Source organism: Dendropsophus ebraccatus, chromosome 6 (assembly GCF_027789765.1).
Source record: "Dendropsophus ebraccatus isolate aDenEbr1 chromosome 6, aDenEbr1.pat, whole genome shotgun sequence".
Classification (NCBI taxonomy): Eukaryota; Metazoa; Chordata; class Amphibia; order Anura; family Hylidae; genus Dendropsophus; species Dendropsophus ebraccatus.
In genome coordinates, this window is record NC_091459.1 from 126,957,696 (window position 1) to 126,979,610 (window position 21,915).

The window sequence follows — 21,915 nt, forward strand, 5'->3', positions numbered from 1 at the left end:
CATTGTCTCCATGTTGCACAAGGTAGTATGGCAGGATGTTTCCTGCCATACTGGATGCCAGTATACCCACTGTATCCCAGTATACCCCATGAGAAGGGTTTCATTGCTTTTCCGGATACGATGCATAAATATTCTGTGTACTGTGAATCTTTACAGGAGTTTAGGAGTCAATTGGAAGAGAAGGAAGAAGAAGAACTGTCCTTTATTTTAAAGTGGTATTGCAGTGTCAGAAAATTGCATTTAAATACTACCCCAAGAGATATAATTTATTAGTAGAGATGAGCGAACCTGGAGCATGCTCGAGTCCATCCGAACCCGAACTTTCGGCATTTGATTAGCGGTGGCTGCTGAACTTGGATAAAGCCCTAAGGCTATGTGGAAATCATGGATATAGTCATTGGCTGTATCCATGTTTCCCAGACAACCTTAGAGCTTTATCCAAGTTCAGCAGCCCCAGCTAATCAAATACCAAACCTTCAGGTTTGGATCGACTCGAACCCAAACCCAGTTCGCTCATCTCTATTCATTAACATTGGATTATTACTAATAATACTGGCTTCAGTATGATTTTATGTGACACCCCCCCCCCACACACACACACACACACACACCAAACAAAGACCTTTATATACATTAAAACTTTTGACCTTTAAATACAAAGTCCTTTATTCACATATAATCTCCAAAACTTTTAGATCACTAACCTTATTTCCTTCCATATATACAGTAGCTCCAAAAAAACAGTATTCTTTTGTACCATATCAGTATCTATACTGTGTGAACATTAGGGGCGGTCACAATGTACAATGGACAGTATACACATCTTTCTAAAGATCTTTTTACTCCTAGGTCTGTAACCATGACAAGCGGGCTTCCTCTACGTTTAGAGGAAAGAAGGTTTCATCATCAGCACAGACGCAGATTCTTTACTGTAAGAGCAGTGAGACTATAGAACTCTCTGCTCCCATTACAAGTTATGGGCATTTGATTACATGTGATAAGACGCTGATCCAGGGATTATTCAGATTGCCATTGGAGTCAGGAAGGAAGTTTCTCCCTGTGATGGGGCAATTGGTTTCTGACTCATATGGAATTTTGCCTTCCTCTGGATCAACACAGTAGGCCCTTTTACACAAAGCGATTATCGGCCACATTCTACCAATATCGGTCGTTCCCGGCACCCCCCCCCCCCCCCCACACTCACACACACTTACCTGTCGGAGCGTGTAATAGCGCTGACAGCGAGCAGGCAACGAAGAGCAAGCAAGAGCTGACATGACAGGTCGGTGCTCACTTGCTCCTCTGAATCAGCCCATGTTATAGGGCCTTTAGACTGGCATAGACTCAGCAGGACCCAAGCAAAGACACAATGACAGACCCCAAAGATCCGTCTGAGCCAATATAGATCTAGATTTTGAGCCAGCCACTTCTATGTGGTATAAAATGTTTCAAAAATAATTTATTAGAACTTATTAGTACATGTTCTGTATAGTTGTAGGATATCCATCACAATCCTCTTCTCGGGTAGGCAACCCCAGTCCTACAATGTCCTCTTCTTTTTAATAAATGTAAAGTTCTTTTCAGTGACCCTCCAACAATATGAAAGTTTTTAAAATTTGTCACCACTAAGAAGAAGTTTGGTAGCCAAGGACCGATGATTATTTACATACATATCACAGCGGTGGAATAGATTGGCTACTGTGGTCAGGTACCATGGACAATACGTTCTTATGCGCAAGCAGCAAAGACCCCCGGGATTATTATTATTCATTTATAAATTGCCCTTGATTCCAGAGCGCTAGAAGACACCAGCCAACAGAAACTTTGACCCCGCCCTGTCAGTCACTATGACGTGGCACAGCACAAATATCATGGATCATGGGAGCATTGGTGAACCCAACTACAGGGGTAATGTCAACCTCAATGGCAGGAGGAGCCTGGAAAGTAAAGTTCTGCAATAGCTTTGTGAAGAAGATGAACAGCTCGGCTTTAGCCAGGATCTCTCCCGCGCACCGTCTTTTACCTAGAATAAAAAATAAAAATAGTTATGGTCTTTATGGCTTTGTGTGTGCGTGTGTATGTGTATGTGAGTGAAGCTGTCATGTGCCACACTGGTCAAGTTACCCCCAAGATATTTCCCACCATTGAAATATTGGTGGCGCTAAAGAGATCACCCTGAACTTATCTCCTACATACTGTACTTTATGTATCACTTTCTCATCATTTTCAACTTTAGATACAAATCTACCCTGGCCATGTGATGGATAGGCAGGTGTATGGTCTGGGGAGGGGTTGTGTACCAACTACTGACTGGGAAAACAGCTTGTTACATCCTCAGGCTATGTTTACACTACATAAGTTCCACAGAAATCACGTCCCATTTCTGCGGTACATATGGTATACACTCTGGCCGGGATCCCTCGCGGCACCGCGAGGAACTGACATGTCAGTTTTCTGCGGCCGCTATTCACTGAATAGTGGCCGTAGAAAACCCTGTCAGTTCACACAATGGAGCGCACGGCTCCGGCCGCACGCTCTATTGTGTGCAGTGGGGAGTTCTGATGCGGGCGCACACGGATGCGCCCGCATCAGAACTCAGTGGCGCTACAGATCATCTGGTCTCGGAATGGCCTGTCTCTTACCAAGTGTGACCATAGCCTCACCCAGCAATATCATTCCACACAACATAGAACAAGTGCAGGACGAGCAATGTCAATAATACCTGCTGAAAAGGGCAGAAAGGCTTCGTTCTTCACAAAGTGTCCTTGAGAACTGAGAAAATGTTCTGGATAAAATTCATCCGGTTTTTGAAAGTAATTTTTATCCTTCAGTACTGAAGTCAATATTGGAAGAACATGGGTGCCCTGGAAATATAAGGAAGAGGAATAGATTACAAAGATAGAATAGAAAAAAATGAGTAATCCTTCAAGGTCAAAAAAAGTTTTTTTTTTCCTTAAAGGGGTATTGTGGTGAATAAAAATGATTTTATTTTTGCATTCTTTAAGTTATATATCTTGATTTAGAAAATCTATGTATATCATACTGAGGGAAGCTATTTATATCAGTTGTGACACACTATAGCAAAACAATCAAGAATAACTGTCAATCATCCCTCACTCTGACATGCCTACTGCGCTCCTGATACAGACAGCTTCCCCAAGTGTAATGTCTATTCTAATACTACCATGTATTATGTAGACACTAGGGGAGGCTCAATATCTGCATTCAGAAGTGCTATTGATATGTAACTGTGCCAGGAACAGAGATTGAGCAGCCCTGCAGTTCCCACTGGTGGCAGCAGAGGGGCTGTGTTACCTCTTACTGCTTTCACTCAATGTAAAAATGTAAAAAAATAAATTCCCTAGAATATCCCTTTAATAATATTTTTATCTTACCTTTGGAATGAAGTAGCCTCTGAACATGACATCCTGAGTTGCAGCATGTGGAGCAATAGCGGGTATAATATTTCCAAACCTCTGAATCTCATGTATGACAGCGTCGGTATAGGGCATGTGTTTGCAATGTTCCATCTGAGGCTGGCGCAGTCCTATTACTTGGTCTATTTCCTTCTGAACATTTTCTAAAATAAGCCAAAGATACATGTGACATCACACTCAAAGGAGAAGTACAGCAGGCGGGTTAAAAATTTATATTGTGCAGGGAATGGGGGAAAAACCTCCCTCGTGTCTGTGCTGCATTGCCAGACTCCTGTATCCCTCTGAACCCCATTTTCTCCTGGCTGTGAGGTTTGTCACGACCCTGTTGCCAGGTCACTGAAGGGTGGGATTTAGCCCACTCAGCCAGTCAGTGACGGCATCTCTATCCCGCCCCTGTCAATGACTGGCTGAGCGAGGCAAAAAAAAGATATTTTAAACCCTAAGGGCCCTATTACACAGAAAGATTATTGTACAAAAAATTGTTATATTATTTGAAATTTAGTGATAATTTTTCCGTGTGTATGCAGCCAACAATCAAATGCCTAACGAAAATTAGTTTATACATCGTTGATAATCATTAACCCCTTCCCGTCAGTAAAATGTAAATATATGTTCCTACTGCACACACGCCGTGCAGTAGGAATATATATATACGTTCCTGTACTGACAGGGTTACTGATGTGAGCGGGAGCGATGCAGTGAGAGCGATCCCGCTCACATCAGTGTTTGGGGTAGAAGTTAATGAGAGGCAACTGCGATCCCACAGCTGCGTCTCATTAACCCCTTAAACGATGTGATCTACAGCGATCGCGGAATTTAAGGTACTCAGTGACAGATAAAGCATCTGACACTGAGTGATCGGGACCCCTGCATCCATGCGATCGCATGTGCCAACAGGCGGGGGTAAGCTCCTTACCTCCGTCCTGTCGGTTCGGCGATCCATGTATAGAGTTTGCTCTCAGACAGGCTCTATACATAGATCGCCGATAACACAAGTGTAATAAAAAAAGTGTTATAAAAGTATTAAAAAAAACCCTTATAACCGCCTCCCTAATAAAAGTTTAAAAGACCACCTTGCCCATAATAAAAATAAATAAATAGATAAACATATTACATATCGTAGCGTGCGTAATTGTCCGATCTATTAAAATATAAAATATTTTTTTTCCCACATGGTGAATGGCGTAAACGGTAAGAAAAAAATGCTGCAGAATTGCTGATTTTCTTAAATTATATATCACAAAAAATTTAATAAAAAGCAATCAAAATTTTTCTGTTTCACCAATATGATATTAATAAAAACTAGAGATCATGGCGCATGAATGACATCCCAACCAGCCCTGTTGGTGGAAGAATAAAAGCGTTATGGCTCTTAGAAGGCGAGGAGGAACATTGCATTAATTTGACCCAGACTTTTGTGCATCAAAGGGCTCTGTCTTGAAGAGGTTAATTGTTGGCAAATGGTTTGGTGTATGTACATACTGTTCGTTCGTAATTACAATTGTCCGTATAGTAGAGTTTAGGAACGATCGTAATCATAATTACAATCTTAACTAATGACTATTGTTCCATGAATTATGGTGAATGATTTCAGGTTGCTCCCAAAAGCGCTTATTTGACCTGTTTATGGTTAATTGAAGAAAACAAAAATTCCCTTTGTCTAGTAGGACCCTTATGGCCCTATTACACAAAGCAATTATCAGCCGTATTTGTCCAATACCGATCGTTATGGTCGATAATCGTTTTGTGTAATAGAAGACAATGATCAGCCGACGTGCAAATTGTTGGCTGATCATGGTCTTTCAACAGACTGAAACCTTGACGATCAGCCTGTTAACGATCTGCTGTCGTCGCACCGTGTAATAGGAGCGGCGGCAGCAGACCGCCGCTCTCTCCTATGGGCTGACCTGACAGGTTGGCGCTCGCTGGCTTCCTCTCGTTGCCCTGTGTAATAGGGGCTTTAGAGATGAGCAAGTGTGCTGGAGGCTTGACTAGCCTTATCACTTCCCAACCCTTCTCTATTCTCAAACGTGGACAAACATATGGGATTCCATCAGCCAGGAGTTCTGAAAGTTTAAGGGGTTATCCAGGATTATAAAAAAACACAGCTACTTTCTTGTAAAAACAGTGTCACCCCCGTCCTCAGGTTGTGGGTGGTAATTACAGTTCAGTTCAGCTAGAAGAAAGCAGCCATGTTTTTATAAGCCTGGATAACCCGGTTTAATTCTGTGTCCCTCGACCACCACATCTGGGCTAGGTTTTATCTATGCAGTGTTAAGATATATCCTGAAGGTTCCTTACTTTGGATCTCTGGGTATTTCATCATCAGCAGGATGGCCCATCTCAGAGTGGTAGAAGTCGTCTCCATTCCGGCAACAAACAAATTGGACACAAGGGCGGTTAAGTTGTCATTGTGGAAATACTGATCTGATTCAGCGTTATTCTGAAATATTAAGTAGGACCTTAGTGACTTCAGGACACGTTCATACAGGATTACACAAAAAGAGAAATTCTGTATTTCGCTGCCTGGACTTAGAGGCATAGAGACTTATACCAATACAAAAGTTAGTTTCATGCCTACTTAGGGGTTGAGATATGGGAATTACAGGTTACCTCTAGCTGCTTTATCAGGAAGACATCAATAAGGTTCCTCTGATGATTGACATCCAGCTGATTCTTCTGCTTAGTAAACTTTTCAATTATAAAGTCTTGTAATGCTGTATTATTCTTGAACACGGTTCTGTGACCTCCGGGTAACCAGCGAATTAAATTTGGATATGTGTTGTACAACTTCAGGAGGTATAAGACGATAAGGGTTAATCAGAAAAGACAAATCACTATCAAGGGTATCACTTCTCAGGATAAGTTTTGGTAACAAATTAAAGTTATGGTGACTTGTGCCAGGATCAGTGGGAAAAAGACGTCAGGGACATGTCTAGTGCTGGGGACATAGCAGATTATATTCACCTTTTATGCCTGTTATGGCAGCTCATTGTTTAATTCTTATTAAAGAACTTACCATGATCATTGGGCTGCCCAAGAGCTTAAAGTTTTCATTGACTAAACTCATGAGTTTCAGGATTGTAGGATCTCCATAATCATATCGGTGGCCAAGTAATATAGAAACAATGACATTGGAGACTGCAGTGTTAATGATGGCAGTGTTCTCAAATGGCTTTCCTGGAAGAAGAACAGATTACTGGAGTATAATATTGTCCATTATACTGAAAATGACAACTGTTCTAATGAATATGACTCTTAATGGGAAGGTCATTGGGCTAATTCCCCTTTCTATAATGTTCTTCTCAACTCACCTTTGTCATAAGCAACATTTTTTGATAGTTGGTCAGATTCCTGGACCATTCTTGGCAAATATTGTCTAGAGTTGCGTTGCAATTGTAAAATTAAACATTTTACTAAATTGTGGACAGCCTTTGGTTGACTCTTGTCTGTGCAGCACAAACCAAGTGTAGTTCTTATATACACAGTTAGGCTAGGTTCACACTGCGTTTTTGCAATCCAATTTTTTTCATCCGTTTTTAACAAAAAAAAAAACGATGAAAAACCGATGAAAAAAAACGGATGCATTTGTGTGCATCTGTCTTGATCCGTTTTTCTATTGACTTCCATTGTAAAAAACTGACAAATGAATCCGTTTTTTGCAAAAAAAAAACGGATGAGAAAAACGGATTGCAAAAATGCAGTGTGAACCTATCCTAAAGCAGTATCATGTATCAAGAGATACAGAGCCCCTAGAACAACACTACATATATACTCACTACTCCCCTTGTAGCAATGTTTTTTTTTGGGGGAGAATATGTCCACATTACTACAATTTTTGTACGCATCTAGTGGAAGGAGCAAAGCGCACCCATAGTCAACCCCATAGTTGGGAGAGGGGGGCAGCAGGGTTACGATCTGGAATCTCTATACAGTGAGGTCTGCAAGTGGAATTCTGTTTAGAGGCATTCATATTCAGGTGTGCCATATTGGACTTGAGTGCTGTAGTGTTATGGCATGGGGGATATATATATATATATATATATATGTATACATAGGGTCATTAAGGTCGTATTTGCATGGTCTTTATTGGGTGCACTTAACTGTCCAGAGAAATCACCAGACATACAATAGCATACATATAAAAAAATTGCACATAATAATTGTACATAGCACATGGAACATCTTACCACCATAGGATTTAAACATCTGTACTAAGCAGTCACTCTCTTCATTTATCCGATCTTCTAAAGATTTCTTTCCCATGCCGAAGTCTTTCAATGTCGAAATGGTAAATCGTCGCATTACTTTCCAGTTTTCACCATTAGAAAAGACAATGCCTTGAAAAGAGACACAAGATACCTTAAAATAAGGAGTTGTCTGTTCAGAATGCTTAAAGGGGTTGTCCGGCGATAAAAAATTATTCACAGAATAACACACATTACAAAGTTATACAACTTTGTAATATATGTTATGTCTGTGAATGGCCCCCTTCCCCGTGTCCCACCACCCCCCACCCGTGTACCCGGAAGTGTGGTGCGCTATACATTACCTGTCACGTGCCGACCACGGTCTCCAATCGTCAGCAGTGACGTCTTCTTCGGGAGGCCGGCGGATCTTCCCGAGTGCCGCCCGCCCTCTGCAGCGTCATCCGAAGCTCAGCCGCGATTGGCTGAGCATAACTGTGCTCAGCCAATCGTGGCTGAGCAGCTGATGACGTGGCCGCGTCATCAGTCGCTCAGCCGCGATTGGCTGAGCACAGTTATGCTCAGCCAATCGCGGCTGAGCTTCGGATGATGCTGCAGAGGGTGGCCGGCACTCGGAAAGATCCGCCGGCCTCCCGAAGAAGACGTCACTGCTGACGATCGGAGACCGTGGACGACACGAGATGCGGTGAGTATAATGCACCACACTTCCGGGTCTAGCGTGGGTGGGGGAAACACGGGGAAGGGGGCCATTCACAGACATAACATACATTACAAAGTTGTATAACTTTGTAATGTGTGTTATTCTGTGAATAATTTTTTATCGCCGGACAACCCCTTTAAGAGCAGTAACAAAGAACATCACTCCCTCTAGAGGACCTGTCCAGTCCTGTATTAGGGGATGTGCACACTATGGAATCCGCACAGATTACTTCGAGTGGATTCCATCGCTCCCCCCCCACACACACACACACACACTCACACACTCCCGCTTGATCCCATAGGCTCCATTCTATGTGCAGGCAAATTCCGCTGTCAATTTTTCGGGCAGACTGCGTCATCTGCCTGAGCATAGAATGGAGCCTGTGGGACCAGCGGAACGTCAAGCAGGAGCGCCCACTGGATCCGCTGGAAGTTATCCACGGGGATTCCGAAGTGTGCACATACCCTTACATAGACAACCCATGATGTGAGTTGTCAAAGTGTAATACTTCATTTCACCTGTGGTGGCACTGCAGAGAAATTGAACACTTACTACCAGTTTTGTTTTAAAGGTAGCCAAACTCAATACCAATCAACTCATCCCTCTGCACTAGACATGAGTTTAAACTTTGTTCAAACATATTTTCTTTTCAGTTTAACTTTTTAGCATTTTTCAGCGTTTGCGCAAAAAAAAAAAATTGTCTCCTTAAGGCCATGGTAACACATCGTGAGAACATCTGCCGTTGTTTGACATGGTCGTACTTGTTTACCCAGCCGCTAATGCAGTATCGGGCAGATGATCATCACTTGATTTTAATTGGAATGCGGGCACATTTGGGTGTCCACACTACAATTTACCATAGACCACAGAGTAAAGTATGGCTGCGAGCCATACTCTACACTGTGAGCACAGGCTATCTTGCACGGCCACTGTTCACTGATCTGCAGCCGTACAAAATAGGCCTGACAATTATTTTGTGTGGCCGCAGAGAAAAACGGCCATTGTTCCATACACTACCATGTAATTAAGCAGTGCTGTTAAACAATGTCCATTGTTTAACTACAATATACAGTGTCTTGCCATTATTATTTTTGCTCAGTCTTTTCTTCCAGCCAAGAGAAGCTAGACTATAAAAATTTTCTCCCTGTTCTTCCACAGTACAGTCTACCCCATAAATGTATGATAGAAAGGGACTTTATCAGGAAAGCGAAGGAAAGTTCGACTGGTTATTTCAAAAATTTACTGTCAATTCCCTCTTGCCGGTTATTCCTAATTGCAGGTAAATTTATCGTATATATTTTATATTTACAGTATATTTTCGTTTCAGTTTTGCTATTGTAAATGAAAAATAGCAAAATTATAACACAAATATACTGTACTAAGTTACTATATAGTAAAATAACTGGCGACTAAGGCATATGGGATCCCATTACATTTAAGCTGCCAGTTATTTCAGTTTACATTTACTTAATGCAGCAAATTTTTGTTCCAATTTTGCTACATTTCGTCTAAAAAAGAAAAACTGAAATTAAAATGTTGTTTTAAGGTAATGAGTATTTGCAAAATTCGCAGCGAATCCTGCTTTATCTCTATAGCTAAACAATTGTTTCGCAGTTTTAGTGAGGTTTGTTAAGGTTCGATTCGCAAACATTTTTTAATTTGCATTGAAATTTGCAAATTTCCGAGCACTTCTTTAGGGTCCATTTACACAGAATGATTATTTGACAGATTATCTGCCAAAGATTTGAATGGATTTGAAAAGAGGAGAAATCTCAGTCTTTCCTTTATGACCTGATCTCTGTTTATAGTCTGTTTCTGGCTTTGGCTTCAAATCTTTGTCAGGTAATCTTCCTGTGTAAATAGACCCTTACGCTACATAATTGAACATTCATGTGTTTTTAACGAAGAAAACACATCTTTGGTGGGAGATTAACATTTAAAATCTGACATGCCTGATCCTTCTTTCCATTTACTTCATCTGTCGGGAGATAGTTGGGCAACTGCCACATAACTCATTTGTTTGGGTTTAGCCGAGTTAGGGTATGTGCACACTACATAATCCAGGTGTATTCCGCAGCTTGCCCAAGCTCACGGCCACACGCATTTCTGCGTGTGCCATAGATCCCATTCTATGGTTGGGCGGATTCCACAGTCCGTCCAAAGAATAGAACTGCAAATTCACTTTAGAGAGTAAAATGGCCGGGATTATAATTTCCCGGCTTTTCTATGGGTGCTTACTTGGCAGTTCCTGTGTACATATTCACTTCAATAGTCAAAAAGTTAATGTCTGCTTGCTTTACCGTGTCCTTTTGATGTTTCCTTGAATATCGGTATGTCAGCTCTGTCAGTGAATTCTTCAGCGTGGTTGACAAACGCGTCCTTCACTGCATCATATCCATACAATACAATCACCTTCTGCATTCCCAGCTGGATGCTGAACACTGGGCCATACTTGTTGCTTAACTGTACAGTAAAATAAAGGATCATAAAATGCAATGCAACAGACATTATATTATTAGGCTATTCAGGGAAGAAACAGAGTGCTGCACCTCACACCTATGGCTGATACTAGTGCCGCTTGGCTAAATAAAAAACACATCAGAATTTTGTGTATGAATTGATCAAGCCATACTGCCCCATGTACCTCGTGCCGGTATCTGATACACATGGGTCCCTACACTAAGTCCACACCGTGCCAGTCAGTGGCCACCAACCCCGCAGGCGTGCACAGCCAGGGAACGGGGGCCATGGGACGGCCCTGCGACCCCCATGCCACAGGACCAGACCCAAAAACACCACACCAGAACCCGGCCAGCACCGCCGGCGGAGAAGGTCGCCCCCAAGCAGCACAAGTCTGGATAAGGTATTGCGCTCACCATAGCTGCAGCAAACAGAATGGGAAAAACAGGAGGAATTAAAACCATGTGCACTCAGGTGTCTCCTGCTAATTGCGGTCATGTGGGTCTCACCAGGAGGAGTGCAATACACGGAGAAAAGAGAGAAACAAAATGCGGTTCAGGGAAGAAACAGAGTGCTGCACCTCACACCTATGGCTGATACTAGTGCCGCTTGGCTAAATAAAAAACACATCAGAATTTTGTGTATGAATTGATCAAGCCATACTTCAGTTCTCCCTCTCTGAACAGCTAGCACTCCTTTATAAGACCCACATGACCAAAATTAGCAGGATATGCCTGTGCTCACATGTCTGGACCCTATGTCTTCCCCATTCTGTGAGAGCAGCAATGGTAAGTGTAATACCATATCCATACTTGTGTCGTTTGGGGGCAGCCTTCCCCGCCGGTGGTGCTGACTGGGTTTTGGTGGGGCTTTTTGGGTCTGGTCCTGTGACATTGGGGTTGCAGGGCCGTTCCATGGCCTCCCTCCCCTGCACATGCACGCTTTGCGGGGTTGGCGGTCGCTGACCGACACGGTGTGGAGTTAGCGTAGGGACCCGTGTGGACCAGAGGACCTGCGCGGTGGTACACGGGGCAATATGGCTTGATCAATTCATATACAGACACTCTGGTGTTGATTTTTAATATAGGCCTAGCGGCATTAGTATCAGCCATAGATGGGATGTGCAGCGGTTCCATTCTCTCCAGTTCGTGTTCATATTATTAGGCTATGTTCACACTACATAAGTTCCGTTGAAATCACGGTCTTTGTTCCAATGGCCGTGATTTCCACGTAACTAACGTAGTGCTGCAGGCTAAAGTGATCCTGTCCAGAGTGTATACACATAGTATACACTCCGCCAGGGATCCCTAGCGGCGCCATAGAAAACTGACATGTCAGTTTTCTGCGGCCTCTATTCAGTGAATAGTTGCCGCAGAAAACCTGTCAGTGAACACTATGGAGCGAGTGGCTCCGGCCGCACGCTCCATAGTGTGCTGTGGAGAGTTCTGATGCAGGTGCGCACGGAAGCACCTACATCAGCGCTAAGCGGCGCTAAAGATCATCCGGCTGGTACTACAGTTCTGGCCGGGATGATCTTTTCTGAGACCGGCCGTTCCGTGACCCAGCCGGATCACAGAATGGCCGGTTTCTTATGAGGTTTCAACATGGCCTTATAGTGTACACAGATTCTCATGCTCTAGAGGTCTACTCTTTTAAATTTAGACAAGACTACTGATAACTGCAGTATCCTCCCAACTTCTGTGCAGGGGCCATGTGCTATACCTGCTTAGTGTACAGGGTAGGGCCAACAGGCCTCTCTGCCTTGGCTAGGGTAGTTGGATAATGGGCTAGGGTAGTCTAGGTACAAAAATGGTGTGGGACTAATCCATAAAGGTCAGCGCATTAGGTTAATGGGATCCAACTGTCTCCATTGGCATATTCTTCAGAAAATTCCACCTGCCCCATCCTTTGGTCCAGTAAGCAGACAAGCCACAATATAGCTGTCTCCTTCTGTTGTATTTAACAGTATTCAACTCTCGCAGGCTGGGTTCACACTATGTATATATGAGGCTGTATTTGGTCCTCATGTCAGGTCCTCATAGCAACCAAAACCAGGAGTGGATTGAAAACACAGAAAGGATCTGTTCACACAATGTTGAAATTGAGTGGATGGCCGCCATATAACAGTAAATAACTTCCATTATCTCAATACAACAGCCTTTGTTTTAAAATAACAGCAAATATTTGCCATTAAATGGCGGCCATCCACTCAATTACAACATTGTGTGAACAGATCCTTTCTGTGTTTTCAATCCACTCCTTGTTTTGATTGCCATACAGCCTCAAACATACAGCCTCAAATATACGTAGTGTGAACCCAGCCTTAGTAAAGGTGCAAAAACTGTGCTGTGTTAGGGGTAGAAGTTTAGTGTGTTACCCTAGCCCTGTCAGACAAGGGAGAGAAAAAAGGCCTTGTCTGACAAAAGTGCACAATTTAATAAATATTGCAGGGCCGTTCCATGGCCTCCCTTCCCTGCATGTGCACGCTTTGCGGGGTTGGCGGTCATTGACCGACACAGTGTGGAGTTATCGTAGGGACCCGTGTGAACCAGGGGACCTGCACGTGGTACACGGGGCAATGTGGTTTGATCAAATTATATGCCAACATCCTGACGTTGGTTTTTAAAATAGGCATAGCGGCATTAGTATCAGCCATAAGTGGGATGTGCAGCCGCTCCTTTCTCTCCATAATGTATTTTATAGTTCTCCTTTTTCTGAGCAGCTGGCACTCCCCTTCATAAGACCCACATGACCCAAATTGGCCGGATATACCAGTGCTCACATGTCAGTACCTTATGTCTTTCCCATTCTGTCTGCAGCAGCAGTGGTGAGTGCAATACCATATTCATACTTGTGTTGTTTGGGGGCAGCCTTCTCCGCCGGTGGTGCCGGCTGGGTTTTGGTTGGGCATTTTGGGTTTGGTCCTGTGACATTGGGGTTGCAGAGCCATTACATGGCCTCCATTCTCTGCATGTGCACATTTTGCGGGGTTGGTGGTCACTGACTGACACAGTATGGAGTTAGCTTAGGGACCCGTGTGAACCAGGGGACCTGCACGTGGTACACGGGGCAATATGGTTTGATCAAATTATATACCAACATCCTGGTGTTGGTTTTTAAAATAGGCCTAGCAGCATTAGTATCAGCCATAGGTGGGATGTGCAGCCGATCCTTTCTCTCCATGTCTTATTTTAATAAATATTTTTACTTTTTATCTGCCTCTGACTGTTGGGCAGCACTGACACCATTTTTGTACTTAGACTAGCCTTACCCCTATTGGCCCCTACCTGGGAGCATCCCATTTGGACTATCCTAGTTGTCTTGCAGCCCTGCACCATATTCTGGTATCTTCTGAAGACCTTGTACCCATTTGGGTGATATGCATAAAGCACAAGGGGCTTGAAGGTGAGCTTCTAGAGATGAGCGAACAGGGTTCAGGTTCGAGTCGATCCGAACCCGAACGATCGGCATTTTATTAGCTGGGGCTGCTGAACTTGGATAAAGCTCTAAGGTTGTCTGGAAAACATGGATACAGCCAATGACTATATCCATGTTTTCCACATAGCCTTGGGCTTTATCCAACTTCAGCAGCCACCGCTAATCAAATGCCAAAAGTTCGGGTTCGGATCCACTCGAGCATGCTCCAGGTTCGCTCATCTCTATGAGCTTCCCATCAGCACCTTGCACTATACCTTGGATCTCATTGGCCTAATGTGTATAGGCGAGTAAAGCTGTGTAGTGTGAGGACATGGTAAAACATTTCCTCATGCTTCTAGGCTCCTGTAAATATGGTAGAGGAGTTGTGTTTGGAGAAGTTACTAGAAAACGGTAGACTTTTGGTTAGTGATGTCTAGCATTTAATGTAAGGTTGAATTTACGTTGGGCTATGTAATCGAATAGTAACCTGGATAAATACTGGCATTGTAGGCCCCTGGTTGACAGTCATAGTGGCCCTTAAGTTACCCAACCCTTGGTTTGACAATTAAAAAGCATATTTACTGTTACTATTTCCTTCTTTTGGCTAAAACTTCCTGGATACTGATAGTAGGCCAAATAATAGCAATAATGATTAGACATACGCAAGTATACTCATTTAAGCTCTCTATTCAGTCAAGTATTGCGGTATACAAAAGCACTCAATACTCATGTGGTGCTCAAGTAACATTAATAGTCTCCTGTTTGTGTTCTGTGGGTTTTCTATTTCTGAGGTTTTCAGGCACCCTCCCCTCTGCCCATTAAGAGGCCTCTGAAAAATGCTTGTGTCTCCCATTGACTTTAATGGGGTTCGTTACTTGAATCAAGCACTGGAGAATGGAAAATACTGTGTTCAATTTGCGTAACAAGCATTCAAGCATTTTAATACTCGCTTAACTCTAATAATGATCCATTTATATTACCTACGACCACAACTTAGGTTGTAGGTAAGAAATCCTGACACTCACATATTTGTATAATATGCACATGTACTGAATGCATTTCAGTCTGCCCTCAGCTGGACTAAAACAAGTTCTGTACATTTATATCCTCTGAATAAAGGACAAGCATAGAAAATATGTGAGTGACAGGGTTTCATACCCTCTATTGATATGCTGGGTTTACACGGAACGATTATCATTCGAATTTTCGCAATAACGATCGCATTTTGAGCGATAATTGTTCTGTGTAAACACAGTAAACGATCAAGCGACGAGCGAAAAATCGTTCATTTTGATCTTTCAACATGTTCTTAAATCATTGTTCGTCGTTCGCTAAAAATTCGCAGATCGTTTTGTGTAAACGAATTTTCTTACAACTTTTCTAACGATTTATTCGTCTAAACGCTGATCGTTATAAAAACCAAATCGTTGCTTCAAAATCGTTAAACGATCAATTGGGCGAAATATCGCTTTGTATAAACGTAGCATTAACCCATTTCATATGCACCACAACTCGTGCACGGAGTGCCAACCATCCCCTCCTGTTACGTCACAATTGTAATTTCACTATGTAACCCCAGCCAATATAATTAGGCTGATTTTAGATTATTCTCTTATTGCCATATATTTTATTCTATGGAAACAGCACAAGGTCAGATAAGCATGTGGGACCCTTACCTGGGTGAATGTTTTGGAAGGGTCCTTTATGTCAAATATATGAAGATTCCCAATGATTGGCAAACACTTGGGTCCGGGAGGGAAATTCTTGTACTTATTTTCCTTCTGATTATAAAATACTTTGGTGAAAAAGAGGAAAATGATGACAAGGAGAACAATAGTGATGAAGGCAGGGCCCAGCATGATGGTCGAATCTACATAGAGATAATAATTTATTTTGAGCCAGATATTTACATGATGTGTGAATAAAGCCTAATTGTCTTCCCCTTAGCAGAAATATATGATATCCAATGAGATTAAAGGCCATTATTGCACCAGAACTAGTGTTGAGCGAACCTGTTAGAATGTTAGGGGTTTGGCAATGTTAACCGAATGTGAGAATTCTGCAATTGATTCTCTGAGGCTGCATACGTTGGATACTGCACAGGGCTGCCAGGAAACAAGGATACAGTCTGTGACTCTATCCATGTTTTCCAGGACTCCCCAGGATGGCATTCGACTTACACAGCCACAGGAAACCAAACGCAAAGTACTCAGGTTCACATAACGTTGACCAGGAGTGTAACTATAGGAAGTTGTATCTTGGCCCTGTTGACTCTGGAGGCCTCTCAGCCATCTAATAGGATACTAGCATTATAAATGCCACATAAAAAAGTGGAAGGTCAACTCGTGAATCACCATGCACACATAACACAATAAATGGTAGCAAAAAGATACTGTATATAACATTGGATAATGATGTTGAAGCTAAATAGTTAGGAAAGCATGGGCAACTATGGGCAACCGTAATTATCAAAATGCAGCTGACCAAAAATACATTCGAAAAATGACATTGTGAGAACATAGCCTTAAGCCATTAAACGTCCCGTAAAGTTGCCTGTAATTGCGGATGTGTAATCACGGTTCAGCTTAGAGCACAATGATTTATATTGGGCTATTCACACAGTTTGGGTTGATTTTGATTCGCAATCCGTTCCGTAAAAGAAAAGGACGTGTCCTAGTGCGGATTGTGATTGCGGTATGGATTACCAGTAGAAGTCTAGGGATCAGTATTTTTTACAGACATCATGGATGTCACATGGATCTGTGACATCCGGAAAAAACACGGATCAAATCTGTGCAAACTAATACTATTCACATTTTACGAAAGCAGATGGACACAGACACAATTATGGATGATTTCCCACGGATCACACCATGGTGTATGAGGAGCATCTTACCCTAAGCAGTCTACATTGTCTCTGAGGAGAAGCCACCATGGCCAACATCCCCGCCATGAATGACCTGAAGACCCGATAACCAGTGGTTACTGCTCATTTGCCCTATTGTTGACAAGAAACTAAGGGGGAGATTTATCAAACTGGTGTAAAGTGGAATTGTCTTAGTTGCCCCTAGCAACCAATCAAATTCCACTTTTCATTTTCCAAAGAGTCTGAGAGGAATAAAAGGTGGAATCTGATTGGTTGCTAGGGGCAACTAAGATAATTCTACTTTACACCAGTTTTGTCATGTCCCAGGACTTGGTTTCAATTACTGACATGTGTCTATGTTATATTGCATTGCCTCTTTTAGTTTGACCCTCCTGTCTTCCTGTACCCTAGCTGTGTTGTGTTAGCTCCTCCCTTCTCCCTCATCCTGTCCGCCATTTTATCTTACTGTATTGTACAAGCCACTGTATCCCGCTGTTGACCCTGGTCATTCATATTCTTTTCACACCATTGTAACCAGTATTTTTACAAGATTTCTACCTGGAATAAACATGGAATCTTTCTACAATGCCTCTGCATTGGACTTTAGCTTTCTGATAATATATGGTCCGGAGTAAGTAAACAGAATACAGATACATCTCATACACCCCACACTTACTGCCAGGTCATTGAGGTAGAATAAGTTTGATAAATCTCCACATTAGAGTTAAAAGTAGCCCAATTTCTTGCCCAAATTCCTATAAAGGGGTACTCTGGCAAAAAGCTATTGTTTAAATTAAGTTTTAATGTTAAAAATATATTTAAACTTTTTGCATTATTTTTTCTTTTTCTAATTATCCATTGTATAAAAATTTATGATAAGGAGGAGGCTGGCAGAAAGTGACCACAGTTGAGTGGACAATAGGTGATGCTCACAGCTCAGCCTCCCTCTCCTGTAGAATGACCTTTGAGCAAGTCACAGAAGTCAGAAAACATGCTTAGAAGTGTTTCCCATACAAAGAACAGAGTCTGGAGATATCAGTGAGGCGTGCCATAAAGCATGTCTCTAAATGCAGTAAAAAAAACTGTTTAGGCAAGAAGGCTGCCCCCCAGATTTAAAAAAATAAATAAAAACAAAGCTTCTAGTTCGGCGCCGGAGCCGAGTGACGTCACGGAGACCCGACGGCGTCCCTAACAACCAGGGACCCCATGGTCTCATTGTCAGCCGGCCGGCCGGCACGCAGCTGAGTTGCCTTGCACTCAGGCTGAGTGACGGATCAGCCTGCCGCTCAGCCTGCAGTGCATCAGCTGCAGTGTGGCTGGATTCAGGAGGCCGGACCAATCAGCCTTTTGTCCGGGCTCCTGGTCCAGTATAAAGTAAAGTGCTAGCCAGTATGTTATTGCTGGCTATTAGGTTAACTCCTGGTCCCAGCTCCCCGTGTCTACTCCTGCGAACCCCGCCCTAATCCCTTCTGCCTGACTAACTCGTTTTTCTGACCTCCGCCTGCCTCCTGACTATCCGTTGTATTGCTGAATTTGTACTTCATTGCCCGTGTGGTTTGACCCGGCTTGTCCACTACTCCTCATTGTGTATTTGTCTGTCCGTATTGTTCTGTGTCTCACATATGTAGTGTAGGGAATGTCTTTGTGGTTGTCCGCGACCGCCTAGGGTCGACTGAGGCAAGTAGGTAGGGACAGTGGGTGGATTCACATCTAGGGTCCACTGCCTCTTGTCCTGTGTGTACCTGCCAGTCCTGACACATAGATTTGAAAAATAGAGTATGAATCAGTATTTGGGTCTAACTAGTAAAAATGTTGGTGATACATTCCCTTTGACTGTGTATCTGGTATCAACAAAAAGTATTATTGCAAATAGCTTTGTGTAGAACAATCCTTTAATCTTACAAGCTACAACTTGTTTTCCTATGAGAATAAAAACAAGAGATGTATCGCACCTGTCAGTAGCCCGACCCAGGGATTAACTAGAATGGCTTCTTCTTGGGTTTGAGAGACATGTACTCGGTATTGCCGCTTAAACACATCTTTAAACATCCAAAACGCTGATCAAAATTCTGTTTTTTAAACATCAAAGTTTTTCCACTAAATTCAATAAATTATATGTAATCATATACCATACATAAAATACAGTACAATAAAAAACACATCCCAAGGTCAAATTATTGCAATGTTTTGCTTAGTATCTATTGTATAATAATAATAATAATTCCCAATAAAAATATATCCACACCTCAAGGACTGATAATTCATATTTATGAGTGTATCCACATTACATGCCATGACATAAAATGAACATAAAAAAGGAGGTCACATGTTACAGGGGAATCATTCATACACTGTCCTAGCAAGTGATCACTGTCCACCACTTACAAATTAATTTGTAGGAACCCTGTCTATTCCTCCGTACAGACGCGAGTGATAATGTACAGTTTGCATTGCTGCTCACTTTACAGTTGACTGATTGGATGATCGGACTTGTAATGTCACGTCCCAAAACCACAAAGCACACGCAGCATAATACATAATACATAATGACGGCATAATACACAGCAGTCAAGAATGTAAGTGCATGTTTTTTTGTTTTTTTTTAGCGTCCTACCTAGGCAACCCTTTAAGATTCAATTAGATCCCCAATGGTCATACTCTATATCCATGTATTACAGGCAGCATCCAACTTTTTCAGCCACCAACAAGCAAATGCCGAGAGTTAGGGTTCTGACAAACTCGAACGTGCTTGAAGTTAGCTCATGTCTACTGTTGAGTGTTCTGCTAGGGGGTTGTGATATGGTGTTAAATACCAACAGATATGGCTAGTATGGGAAATACAACACCTAAATACCTTACAATGTACAAAATTAGAACTTTAAAACTTTGCCCAGTGAATTCCTCTAATGGTTTACAATGAACCCTTGAAGAAGGCTTAGGAGGGAGTCCAAAGAGAATTGATCTTCTGCCCCCTTTAGACATACAGTAACATTGTTCCTTTAAGAATTTAAGAATTGAACAGTTTTACAATATTTCTTATAGAAATCTGAAAGGATAACTGGAATAATTGTACATAAAGTAAACTCACCAGCTCCCGATTCCAGTATTTTACACTGGAGACATCGATTCCATTCAGATCTAGTAGCTGGTAGTGTGATCTTTCTTGCTCCGTCCTTATTTAACCCCAAGTCTTGTCAGCTGCTCCTGCTTTATTCTGGCTTAACTGGTTTCTGCTGCTATAATGAACTGAATTCAGGGTCCTATCACTCGTAGAGTTTCATTTATAATTTTTACAATGACATGGCAGTATGAGAGGGCAGTTCTGTAGGACAAAGTTTTTTTTAAAAAAATAAATACAATGTTAAAGAGAAAGTTAAAGTAGCCATCACATGCGAAACATGCCTCGCGTATGGCTGGGGATCCTCTACTAGTATTTTCAGAATGTTGTTGGGATAATTTATATTTTAGGTTTCTCTCTTTCTTTCTTTTTTTTTAACCATTTTGCCTTATTAACTGTTTGGTTGGCATTAGTGATGGTCCGAACCCGCCGAGGTTCGGGTTCGGATGAACCTGAACGCTCGGCATCGGATTCCCGCTGTCTACCCGCTCCATGCAGCGGGCGAATACAGCGGGAGGACCCGAACCTCGGCGGGTTCGGACCATCCCTAATGCCAACCCGCTGTCTGCGAGCGGGCAGACAGCGGGAATCATTACCGGTTCGTACCATCTCTAGTTGGCATCTTGTACCTTGGACCCATTAGGGTCTTGTCCCATTGGTCTTTTTGTTTCTTGAATACTCATATGGAGGTCTTGTTTTTTTAAGATAGTGCTTACATGATGTAGCCAGATACTCACTATTTGTATGTAGGGATTGAGAATGAGATTTGTTCTCTCATCCATGTGCTATGGGTTTCAGCCATTGATCCCTTATATATACATAGATATCTATCAATTTATCTAATTTCTTATCTAATAAGTGTTCACAATTGCTTGACTTAAGGATCTGGTTAAAAAGGGACCCCAGTCTCTCTCGTTTTGTTCTGTCATCCACAGGCTCTTCTTGTCTATTTAAATATATTGTATGTCATGTCATACGTGATATGTTTTTAGTAGTTTGTTAATAATTTTTTTTACTTTTTATCCTTGATGGTCCATTGTTGATTGGGTTTGTAAAAGAATGTGGTTGTATCGTACGTTTCTATAGACAAACTGTACAGGTCAGCACTTTCTCTGGATAAAATCCATTTATTTGTAACTCCATAAAATAGTACCAAAATTTCCACAAATATCCAAAATGGAAAACATGTAGGACACACAGTTTGTCTATATTCAAGGATTAAAAAGTCCCTCTGCCGTGCACTACTCACGTGAGCTGGCTGCATCCATCTTTTTCTACTAAAAACTTTTGACAATCCTCTGTAAGGGTCCATTTACACAGAAAGATTATCTGACAGATTATCTGACAAAGATTTGAAGCCAAAGCCAGAAACAGACTATAAACAGAGATCAAGTCATAAAGGAAAGCCTGAGAATTCTCCTATGTTCAAATCCATTCCTGGCTTTGGCTTCAAATATTTGGCAGATATTCTGTAAGATAATCTTTCTGTGTAAAGGAACCCTAAGATTAAGTAAAAAGGAGTCTAACAGCATCCAAATATACTTCAAGGTGTCAAAAATGTATTCTATCACAGACCCAGATACAGCAACATTTCGACCCATTTGGGTCTTTGTCAAGCCTGTGACACACTTGACAAAGACCCAATAGGTCGAAACGATGCTGTATCTGGCTCTGTGATGGAATACATTTTTGACACCGTGAAGTATATT

At 42.1% G+C, this 21,915-nt stretch overlaps 1 protein-coding gene across 1 annotated transcript in view; it reads right to left on the reverse strand.

The window, feature by feature from the left end:
* Positions 1-1,779: 1,779 nt before the first annotated feature.
* LOC138795285 (uncharacterized) overlaps positions 1,780-21,915 on the reverse strand; it is a 40,096-nt gene continuing 19,960 nt past the window's right edge. Inside the window, exons 11-19 of the mRNA XM_069974276.1 lie at positions 15,899-16,092; positions 10,646-10,808; positions 7,628-7,777; positions 6,457-6,617; positions 6,051-6,227; positions 5,739-5,880; positions 3,396-3,580; positions 2,723-2,864; positions 1,780-2,023 (exon numbers count right to left, since the gene is read on the reverse strand). Coding sequence (XP_069830377.1) covers positions 1,839-2,023; positions 2,723-2,864; positions 3,396-3,580; positions 5,739-5,880; positions 6,051-6,227; positions 6,457-6,617; positions 7,628-7,777; positions 10,646-10,808; positions 15,899-16,092 — 1,499 coding nt within the window. The 3' untranslated portion in view covers positions 1,780-1,838. The remainder of the gene's footprint in view (positions 2,024-2,722; positions 2,865-3,395; positions 3,581-5,738; positions 5,881-6,050; positions 6,228-6,456; positions 6,618-7,627; positions 7,778-10,645; positions 10,809-15,898; positions 16,093-21,915) is intronic.